Source organism: Bos javanicus, chromosome 5, assembly GCF_032452875.1.
Source record: "Bos javanicus breed banteng chromosome 5, ARS-OSU_banteng_1.0, whole genome shotgun sequence".
In the NCBI taxonomy this organism is placed as follows: domain Eukaryota; kingdom Metazoa; phylum Chordata; class Mammalia; order Artiodactyla; family Bovidae; genus Bos; species Bos javanicus.
Genome location: NC_083872.1, coordinates 120,108,001 through 120,118,646, shown reverse-complemented (window position 1 = coordinate 120,118,646; position 10,646 = coordinate 120,108,001). Strand labels below are relative to the sequence as shown.

At 67.8% G+C, this 10,646-nt stretch overlaps 1 protein-coding gene and 1 long non-coding RNA gene across 2 annotated transcripts; one reads left to right on the top strand and one right to left on the bottom strand.

Moving 5' to 3' along the window:
• The first annotated feature begins 50 nt into the window (after nucleotides 1–50).
• Nucleotides 51–3,227, top strand: LOC133248581 (uncharacterized). Its single transcript, XR_009736764.1, has 2 exons — nucleotides 51–324; nucleotides 619–3,227. It is a non-coding gene; the product is annotated as an uncharacterized LOC133248581 (long non-coding RNA).
• Nucleotides 2,626–10,213, bottom strand: PANX2 (pannexin 2). The gene is made up of 3 exons (XM_061418933.1): nucleotides 9,906–10,213; nucleotides 4,150–5,580; nucleotides 2,626–3,813 (listed from the first exon to the last, which is right to left on the bottom strand). The coding sequence occupies exons 1-3, from the start codon at nucleotides 10,129–10,131 to the stop codon at nucleotides 3,470–3,472; spliced, it is 2,001 nt and encodes a 666-aa protein (XP_061274917.1). The 5' UTR covers nucleotides 10,132–10,213; the 3' UTR covers nucleotides 2,626–3,469.
• Between the last annotated feature and the right edge of the window lie 433 nt (nucleotides 10,214–10,646).

Sequence of the window (10,646 nt, the reverse complement as noted above, 5' to 3'; positions counted from 1 at the left end):
CGCGACTAGGCGAGGACTTCACTTCCCAGGAGGCCGCGCGCGAGAAGCACTGCCCGGCCCCTCCTCCCGCGCCAAGCTCCGAGGGCTAAGCGGCGGCCCAGGACGTGGGTTCGAGTCCCAGGCCTGCCGCCTTAGTGGCGAGGCGTTGCGAAGCGCTCCAAAACTCTGGCTGCAGCTCCCGGTCAGTAAAAGGGAGTGGATATTCGTGCGGTCTGCTATAATACAGAATCATCAATGCAACGCTAGAGGCAGATTCCAGACCGCAGATCGCGCCCGTTCGGGTGCCTGGGCGCCCCCTCGGCCTGGCGGATGGCGTCCGGGGAGGTAAGGGGGGGGGGCAGGGCGGACGGGGTGCGGGGTGCGCAGCCGGACGGGGAGCCCAGAGTAAGGCCGGCCCCATCCGCCTTGCCTGGTCAGCTCCAGGAAGGGGGTGCACCCCACCCTGGCGCCCCTGCGGGTCCTGGGCTCCCCCGTTCTGAGTTGAGACGCCCCGTCTAGCCTTGAGCAGGGTGGGCTCCTAGCCAGCAGTCTGAGCTGTAAGGAGCGGCTCCGGGCTGACCCTTACCTTCCAGGCTCCTGGCCCACAGCCTGGGCCCAGCCTCTCTGTCGGGTTGGCAGGGCACAGATTGGCTCTGCCCGCCCCGCCGCCTTGGCCACCCACACAGCAGAGCTGGAGCGCTGCCCTTCACTCCAGGCCTTCGCCCCGCTGGAGAGCCCGCCTGGCTGAGATGCCCCTGCTGAGCTGGTGTGAGGGATGCGGCCCGGGCTCCCGTCCTGGCTGTCCAGGTGCAGTCCGAGGTTCTCCTGATGCCCCTCCTCCCAGGAGAGGGAGGGCGCCCCCAACTGCCCTGCCCAGGACTGGAGGAGAGGAGCAAGGAAGCCGCTGTGGGCCGTATGTCGTGGGCCGACGGCTCCCGTGGGGGCCCCTCTGCCCGCTCCCCTGAGGTGCACCCCTGGCCCCGCAGGAGGAGGTCGGCCTCAGTGGGACTCTGACTCCCTCTGTTCCCCAGCCAACCAGGGCAACCAGCCAGTTCACATGCCCAGGCCTTGGAGGACACTGGACCCGAAACGTCCTGCCAGCCTTGGCTCAGGGACAGGGCTGGGGAGAGCAGTCCTGCCAAAGACAGAGCCCAGGACTCAGAGCCGGGGTGCCCCCGCCCTGCCTCACCCCGTGCACACAGCGCGTGAGCACATCCACGGGGGCTGGCACACCTCTGCTCTGAGCCAGGCCCTGCGTGGGCGCGAGCCCACAGGGAGGGGGCTGCCCTCCAGCCCTCAGGGTGGGGGCCCCTGAGGTCAGGGTGGCTTGGGTTCCTGGGGGCTTAACTGCTCTCCCAGGGAGGGGGCACCTTGGCCCCGGTGCTGGGGTCACCATCACCACAGAGCTGAGTGACCTGCAGGGCTGGCCCAGCCTGCGTGGGTCCTTGGGTCTCTTCCCCAGACATGGGGAGATGGTGCCAGCCTGAGAGGCAGGGGCCACGTGCCCTGGGACACTGGGCAGGGGAGAGCAGCAGGTATGGGCGAGTGCTTTCCAGGGCAGGGCTGGGAACCCTGCTGTTTGCTGTCTGGGGCCGTGCTGACCCTGGAGAGACCGGCCCTCCCAGAGCCGGCCAGTTCTTAGAGATGGTGAACAGCTTCCCAGGCCAGGAGGACGCCCGGAGCGCGGCGCCCCGTCCTCCTCGGGCTTCTGTGTGTCCTGGTGCCGCCCTTGGGGTCCCCCGGGCTGGGCCCCCGGCAGCCAGGGGCAGCCCGCCACCAGGGCCCCCAGAGTATTTACACGGGTCCTGAGCCTGCTCACCCTGCCTCACACGCACCGTCCCCGTGGAGACCCCAGGAAAGGCCCTGCCCACACGTCCCCCCGCCTGCCTCCTGCTCGGCCCTGGGCCCTCCGCTCGGGAGCTGCCTGTGCAGTGGCGGCCTCCCCAAATCTCGGGCCTCACTGTCCCTGAGTGACGATGGAAACCCATTAGGATGCCACCCCTGGGCAACAGATCACCCACAGCGTGCAGGAGGGCCGCTCCAGAGAGGGCCTGCCTAGGGTCTCCGTCGGCCCTCCACACGGTGCGGCAGGTGGTCCCACTCTAACCCCCGCAGAGGCCCCTCGTGATCGTAGCCCTGGGGTTCCTGGCCCGGCTGCCCCAGCCACCTGCCTTCAGACCCCCAGGGTCTCCTGCCAGGGCCTGGGAGGCTCGTGAGTCCTCGGTGCACGCGTGGGACCGGCCGCACCCCCACCTGCATCCCGAAAGCCCCCTGCCCCAAGTCCCCGCAACACGGGCCCTCCTCCGTGAAGCCCTCCTGCGTCCCGCCAGCCCTCGCTGTTGCCTCGGGCGTACCTGGCAGCCCTGCCCTCAGGCATCCGCTGGGGGACGGCTTCCCGGGGGCCGCTCCGTCTCCACCGAGCCGGGGACTCACCCGGGGGCCCAGGGTGCACGCGTGCCAGCTGGGGGCCGTGGGCATCCGCCGGGAGCGAGGACCGCACAGCCTGGCTCAGCTGCGGTGGGGCCCCTGGAGGGCAGCGGGCGTCTCCCGGTGCCCTGCCTCCCTGAGACCCCCACCCCGTGCAGAGAGCTGGAGCCCCAGCCGGAGCACAGGCCTCCGGCGAGACGGAGCACTCGGACTCGGGGGTATCAGAATAATCTTTATTGATATGCTGGGTACCTTGTTAACACTGTCACGATGTCACCGTGGCTGAGGTAACAGGGAGCCCCGCCCACACCAGCCCTCGGCTCCCACAGACCACCGGGGCCCCTCAGGCGGGGGACGGGGCGGGGGGGGGCGCTGGTGGCCTGGAGGGGACGTGGTTATTGCGTTGGATTCCTGCCCTCACTGGCCTCACCCCACGCTCACTCACGCACACGCTCCACGCTTGTCGGCTCACGCACACACCCACTGGCATGCTGGCACCTTGCTCTCTGGGCACGCTCGCAGTCACACGCACGACATCCTTTGATTTAAAGGCATAATAAACGTACTCACTAGTTACAGTAACCATAGTAAAATAAAGGACAGGTGGTCGGGGTATGAGGAGAAAGTGCATGTTGACCTCTGACTGGAGGGGCCCCGGCCCCTCCTCCAGGGCGCCCGTCCCTGCAGGGGCGGCCCGAGGCTGAGGTGCCACCCCACCCCCCGCGCCCCCCTGAGTCGTCCTGCCACCTCCCGGCCCCTCACAGGCCAGCATCCCAGGCCCTAGACAGAATCAACTAAAAAAATAAATTCTTCATCTCACAGCGCAGCGCCTGATGTTGGGGGGGTGTCGGCTCTGGGCCTTTGGGTGCGGGGCTGCACGGGGTCCTGGCCAGCCCCGGACCCAGCCAGCACCCTGACGATGCCATCCGGGGGGCCAGGGAGGGGAGAGGTGCTGAGCCCCGTGGCATGCGGGCGGGAGGCCGGGGCGCGTGGGCAGTGCCGGGCAGAGCAAGGCTGCCTCTGCCTGGGGCGCGGTCATGCAGCCGGCGGGCAGCCCCGGCCCTCAGAACTCCACGGTACTCACTACTGTCCTTGGCTCGTCGAAGGTGGCGATGAGGATCTGCTGCGGCGGAGGGATGGTGATGAGGCTGCCCACATCCTGGGGGGCTCTGGGGGCCCCGTCCTCCTCCTCCCGGGCCTCGTACAGGGTGCTGATGTGCAGCAGCGGGTGGGTGGCGTTGCGGCTCAGGATGGCAAGGGGGTCAGGCTTGCCCAGGCTGGCTGGCGACAGAGGGGCGGTGGCAGGGGCGGCGGGGGGCGAGCAGACGTGAAACGGGCCCCCGGGGGGCAGCACGCCCCGAGCTGGCTCTGCCGAGTACAGGGCCTCTTCCTCCGGGAGCGGGGCATCTGCAAACAGCCCAGAGCAGAGGGCGTCTGCAGGCCCCTCCCCACCTGCGGCCCCCTCCTCCTGCGCGCTGACGCTCCCCAGCACGGTGGCCTGCCTGGTCGGACCCTGGCTGCCCCAGGAGTAGGGGCGCCAGTTTCCAGAACCTTCTCCAGGAGCTGAGCAACCTCACAGTGTGTCCCCCCAGCCCTTCATCGCGGTTGGTTCCCCGGGCCCTGGGGCGAGGGAGGCGCCTGGGGTCACGCCCGCAGCTGGCTCCCCTGCCTGTCCCCACTTCCACCCGGATGGCACAATCCTTAGCCCGCTCACGGCCCCCGCCCAGCCCTGCCGGCCCCTACCTGCCGCGGGCGCCGCTGTCAGGCCCAGGGCGCACTCGTCCGCCTGGGACAGGAAGCCGCCTTCCTGACTCCGGGAGGCCGGCAGTGCAGCGGGCAGGGCCTCGGCCTTGGCCTTCTTGGTGCCCAGGATGTAGGGGTGCACGTCCAGGGAGAAGTGGCGGGCATGCTTCTTGTCGGCCGCGGGCCCCGCGTCGCCCCCGCCGCCCTTGTAGTGGTGCGCGGCGCGCGCGCCTGCGTCCAGCAGCGGGGCGATCAGAGTGTCCGTGGCCGTCTTGCGGCGCACGGGCTTGGGCTTCTCGGCCTTGCTGTTCTCCACGCGCATGATGGCCAGTGGCTCCTTGAAGGGCTGGGGCAGCGGGTTGCTGCTGGGAATCCACTTCATCTTCTTGCGGGGCCGCTTGACCACGGGCGGCTCGGCCTCGCCGTCGGGCTCGGCGGGGTTGGCGCTGGGGTCCACGGTCTGCACGCCCGCGTCGCGCACGGTGGGCGTGGCGTCGTGGTTGGACTGCGCCAGCGCCGCCAGCAGCTGCCGCACCACGTTGTCGTACATGAGGTCGCTCTCGTTGGTGATGAAGTCCAGCCGGTTGAGCGACTTGATGTGGTCCCGGTTCTCGTTGCAGAACATGGCCAGGATGTTGATGTCGCAGAACTGGGAGCGGCGCCACTGCCGGCGCGTCTTGATGCCCACCTTGTGCAGCTTGTCGAAGACGAAGTTGCTCTTGCGGAAGATGAAGAGGTGCGTGAGGTTGACCAGGATGACGAGGTTCATGGCGCAGAGGAGCACCACGTCCACTCCCGCCACGATGCGCTGCAGCTGCACCGACGGCAGCTTGCAGGTGACGCGCACGGCCGGGCCGCCCCCCGGGGCGGCGCCCAGCGCACAGGTGAACTCGTTCTGCTTCTGGGTGGCGTAGTAGGTGCACAGGTAGGAGATGGGCGCCACGCTGAGCAGCAGGATGAGCAGGTGCCGCGCCAGGTAGAGCTTGGCCAGGAAGTTGCTGCGGCCGCGGCGCTCCAGGTACTTCTCGAACAGGTTCTGCTCGGGGCTCTTCTCCTTCTCCGCGTTCTCGATGATCTCGCGCCGCTCGCGCTCCGTGATGCCCGGGCCCTTGGACTGGATCTGCTTCTCGATCTTGGGCGCGCGGCCCTCGGCCGCCCGGTGGTAGCAGTTGTCGATTTCCTGCAGCAGGAAGTTGAGCTCGGAGGTGAGGCGCGTGGACGCCAGGAACTCCCAGCCCAGCGCAGGCACGTACATGATCGCCGCGAAGGCCAGCAGCGAGTAGGGCAGCAGCTTGTGCTCGAACAGCGACGGCCACAGGCTGGCGTCCACGCCGGGCAGTGCGTCCCGCAGCTCCGTCCAGCAGTAGCCGCGGGCATACAGCGCCTGGTCGCGGGTGAAGTTGTGCGGCGTGTAGCAGTAAATGGGCTCCTCTGGGGGCGGAGAGGAGAAGGCGCTGGGGCATCGCACTCCTCCCGGCCTGCCGCGCCCGAGGCCCCTTCCCAGTCTCTGCTGTGTCCCGTGGCGTCTCCTCCTACACCCCCTCCCGCCACCCCCACCGCAGTCAGCTTTGCCTTGGGGGTGGAGGGTACAGCCCTGCCCACCTGGGGGGCAGAGATCTGCACTTGGAACCTCAGGCCTCCCTCCAGGTGCCACCCCCACCCCAAGCACACAGGGCAGAGTCCAGAGCAGGGGGCGCAGGCCACACGGCCCGGGGCCTGGCACCACCACCCATCCTGAAGAGGGCAGGTGTCCTGGGCGAGTCCTCCCTGGCCAGAGGTTACGGGGGCGTGACTGAAGAAAAGCGAAAGCGGCGCTGCCTGCCTGTGAGAGGTGAGGGGTGTCCTCCCAAGACCCTCTGTCCTGGGGAAGGGTGGGCCTGAGTTCCCTGGACACTGGGTGGGCAGGGGAGCCACTCCAGGGATCGGACAGGAAGGAGTCATCACCCAGACCCCAGGGTCTGCCCAACACGCGAGAGTGAGAGCTCCGCCCCGAACGGAGGAAGAACTGTTCCCCAGGTGAGGACAGGTGCAGACCACAGTGGGAGGCGCGGCCCCCAGCCCGAGTCTCCCAGAGGGCAGGGCTTGGCCGCCTCAGCGCTGTCCTCAGGGCAGGGTGGTCTGGGCCCTGAAGGCTGGGTCACTGCGCTATCAGGCTGGGCTCCAGCCAGGGTGTGCCCTCCGGCAGGCGCCAGCACCTGGGGCCCCTCGCCTAGAGGGCAGCGTCCCGCTGGCAGGAGGCGGGTACCCCAACCTGAACACAGCGGGCACCCTCCCCCTCACCTGAGGAGCCCCGGGGCGGGCCGCTCAGTCTCCCTCTGCCCCAGCTTAAGCCTCTCAGCCCAGGAAACACAGACCAGAAGCAGTGGGGACCAGCACGCCCGTCTGTGCAGGCCTGCTGCATGAAGCTGGCCCTTGAGTGGGGAGGCAGCTGGTCACTGCCGGTGGCTTGCAGGAGCCTAGGGGCCGGCTACCCCATGGGCACAAACACCCCATAGGTGCCTCGGCCCAGTCCATGGAGGCTGCCTCCCTCTCACACGCGCAGCCTCAGGCCACCGCTGCCCCGTCTCAGCCTCGAGGCCTCCCGGAGGCCTCGGGCCTAGCATCGCCAGAGCGGGGCCCACGGCTCATTCCGGGTGTGCGGACCTCGGACTGCACCTGGCGGGCGCTGGGGAGTCAGGGGCCTGGAGGCAGGAGGGGCGCGGGCGAGTGGGCCCGGGGGTGGCGCTGAGGTGCCACCTGGGGGCACTGGGGGTGGGGCGGGTCAGGAAATGCTGCTCCCACGGCCCAGGGTCCCCGACGAGGACACAGGTTTGGGGCCTGGTGGTGAGTCAGGCTCCGAGAACATGGGGAAGGTGCAGGAGCCCCCCTCATGGTTGAGAAAACAGCATTTCAGTCACTTACTTTTGTCCTTACAGCCAACTCCAGGCCAGGAGGTGCTCTCCGCTGGGGGAAAGGGACCCTGGGGGGCAGTCCCCCAGTCTAGGCCCCGGCTGGGCCCCAGGGGAAGGGGAGACCTCTCCCGTGGCCGTGGTGCTGCAGGCACAGGGGAGGTGAGCCCCTCCGTGCACCGAGGCAAGGCCCCCACCCCGGGTCCTCTCACACCCGCCACCAGCCCTGCCTGCCGGGAGGGAGGGGAGGGGGCTCCAGCTCAGGGGAGGCCCAGCCCAGCACCCAATCTCTGTCCTTCCCCCTCCTGCCTGCTCCTGCGAAGCAGACCTCGCCCAGCAGGGAGCACATGTGGCACGCAGGCGCCTCAGGACGCACGTTCCTCCTGCCCTGGAGGAACGGCGGCCACGTGTCCCTGACTTGACCTGCAGGGGCCCGGGACCTGGGCTGGACTCTGGGGCGGGGGATGCGGTAACTGCTGGGCCATAGAGCCTGAGCACTGGGTACTCGGACACGGCGGTGTCTGCACAGGTGTCTGCCAGGGACCCGAGACACAGCCAGCTTGCGAAGGGCACCGTTCCGGAGGATGGCACTGTGGCCAGGGTCCTCCCAGCCCCTGAGCACCCTAGTACCCTTGGAGACCCTGCCCACCTGCGGGCACCTCGGAGACTTTGCAGGTTTGGCTCCAGATGCCTTGATAAAGCAAGTCACACATTTTTTTTTTCCAGTGTGTGTAAAAATGTTTATACTACACTGTAGTTGATATCTGTATACTGTATGCATGTCTAAAAAGGAATGTACATACCTTAATTAAAAACACTTTATTGCTAAAAAATGCTATGCATCATCGGAGCCTTCAGTGAGTCGTAATCATTTTGCAATAGTAACATCAAAGATCACTGCTCACAGATCACCTTAACAAATATATTAATAATGAAAAATTTGAAATATTGTGAGAATTGCGAAAATGCAGCACAGACGTGAATTGAGCAAATGCTGTTGGATAAACGACTTGATACAGTGTTGTCACAAACCTTCAAATTGTGAGAAAAGCGGTATCTGCGAAGCACAAGGAAACCAGAGCTGTACTCGGCTGTTTAGGAGAAGGCCCTCTGCCCAGGGCCCACGTGACATCTGGAGAACCTGCTCTGTGCTGCGCGCTCAGTCGTGTCCTACTCTTTGCGACCCTGTGGACTACAGCCCACCAGGCTCCTCTGTCCATGGGATTCTCCAGGCAAGCATACTGGAGTGGGTTGCCATGCCCTCCTCCAGGGGATCTTCCCGACCCAGGGAGCCAACCCGCATCTCCTGTGTCTCCTGCACTGGCAGGCAGATTCTCTGTCACGGAGCCATCGGAAAAGCCCCTGGAGAACCTGGCAACCCTTCAACTCCCCTCCTAGTGGTCCTCGCGCTCAGCTATGCCCCTGGCTGTCCCCTCCGTCCGTCACAGAGCAGGTCTAAAGGGTGGGTGGCATCTACGGAGCCATGCGGGTCTTCCCGCCATCAGCCACCCTCCAGCCGGGGGACACACACAGGCCTTGGTGTCAAGGAGGTCCCGTCTGGCCGGCTCCTCACCATGAGCCGGACATCCAGCATGCACTCGCCCAGTCTCCGACAGGCAGATAGGGTGGACCCCCGCCGACGCCAGGGCAGCAAGTGAGGGTCTGGGCACTGGGTCCTCCTGGCCCAGCTGGGCCCCGGTGGGAGGGACAAGGATCCTCCTGGCTGCAGCAGGACCCCCCACCCCCCGGGGCTCAAACCCTGCAGAGGGTGGTGACTCGGTGCCGAGGGGACAGGTCGCGAGTGACCGGGAGTGTCTGAGCATGTGGGTGTGGGTGTGCCCTGCCCAGAGTTGGATGAGGCAGCCTGCAGTGTCCGCCCTGGTCACAGGGACCCCTGAAGGAGAGGCCTTCGAGAAAGCTGTCTGTCCACGTCCCTCAGGGAGAGCTGCTCCACCCTGCTGCCGCAGGGCCCTCTCTGCCGCGGGCTGATGGGTGCCCAGAGGCCTCCCTGGACATCTAGACCCTGAGACTGCTTGCCAGCCAGACCCTGGGTGTGGGTGCTGTCTCCTGTCTCGGGTTTCCCACCCACCTACCCCCGTGGGCTCCCCGGGAGGACGGTGGCCCCAGGACCGCACACCTCCCCCCGCCCCGCCTCACCTGGGGTCACTTCTCCTCAGAAGGCCCTCAGCGCCCCGACACTGAGTTCAACCAGGACCACGTCTGCAGACCCGAGCCTTTGACGGCTTGTCCCGTGCACACTGCCTGGCCCCTGCCCTCCTCTCCCCACATCAGCCTCACAGGCTCAGCCCCCTGCTGAGGCCAGGGCGGTGCACTGCCCCCACCGCCTGCTCCTCCAGGCCCTGCCTGCTCGGTGGGCCTCTTCCCAAGACAGACCCAGGTTCCCAGTGGCCGGAGCATCCCTGGGCCCTGGATAAGAATCTGCCCACTTCGCAGGGTCTTCACTCCACACCTAGCCCCAGGACGGCACCCAGCAGCGGTCTTCGGTGTTCCCGGGCCTCATCACTTGCAGCCTCCTTTCCGGGCCCCCACCTGGCCACTCCTCCTCCTCTCAGACCCTGCCCACTCCCCCTCCTGGTCTCCCCTCTTCCAGGCCAGACCCCATGTCTCCTCGATGCCTAGACCGCAACACCCCTCCACGCAGTGTGAACCAAGGGAAGGTAAATCAGTCCAGCGAGGAGAGACATGGGGAGGTAGCCCCAGCGACCCGCAACACCTGCACGGGCTCTGCGGGGAGACCCGGGGCACCGCGCCCACTGCGGGCCCCAGCGAGGAGGCCCGCGGCGGCTGGGTCAGCGAGGGAGACCCCAGAGGGCCCCCGCCCTTTCCGCCACTAGCCTCTGGCCTCACCTGCGAAGTTCTTGGTGAAGACCAGGGTGACCAGCAGGATGGGGACGAGCACGGTGCCGATGGTGACCACGCGGTCAAACGGCAGCTCCAGCTTGAGCTGCAGCAGCAGCGCGGCCAGCGCGCCCGCCTTGTCGTCCTGCGCGCCGGGCAGGATCAGCTCGCGCAGCTTCTCCCCGGCCAGCAGCGCCGTCGCCATGTCCGTGGACGGCTCCAGGAGGTGGTGCATGGGGGGCGCGGGGGACCCGGGGCGCGGGGCCCGCGGCGGGGGCGGGGGGCGCTCCGCCGCCGCCCTCCGGGCAGGGGTCGGGCCGCCCGGGCCGGCGCGGGCTGCGGGAGGCGCAGGGGCCGCCGCCCCCGCCTCGGCTGCAGCCCCGGCGCGTCCTTCCGGCGGGGGCGGCGGCGGGACCCCCGCCCCGAGCGGCGGGCGGCGGCTGCGGTCCCGCCGCGGGGAGGGGGCTGTTTACCTGCGGCGACTCGCAGCGTAGCTCCGCCCCCCCCCCCCCCCCCCCCCCCGCACGCAGATGCGGCGCCGGCGATGACTTAGCAAAAAATATTTAAATGAAATAAAATGAATGAACAATGTCTGGTCCCTCCGCCTCCTCAGGGTGGGAAAGACGGAAAGGCCGAGCGGGTGGGGTGGCCTCCCTCTCCCGGGGCGCGGGGGCGGCGGCACGCGGAGGAAACGCGGGAAGACCTGCGGCGTCCCAGGCCCCCCTCTTCCAGCCCCGCGTCCCGGAGCCG

Bases quoted from the DNA above. Each gene is read 5' to 3' on its own strand.
- PANX2 (XM_061418933.1), bottom strand. From the start codon at position 10,131: ATGCACCACCTCCTGGAGCCGTCCACGGACATGGCGACGGCGCTGCTG. The intron at 5,581-9,905 runs GTGAGGCCAGAG...CTCCGCCCCCAG, and splicing joins CTTCACCAAGAACTTCGCAG to AGGAGCCCATTTACTGCTAC. The intron at 3,814-4,149 runs GTAGGGGCCGGC...GGCTGTTTGCAG, and splicing joins GACAGCGGCGCCCGCGGCAG to ATGCCCCGCTCCCGGAGGAA.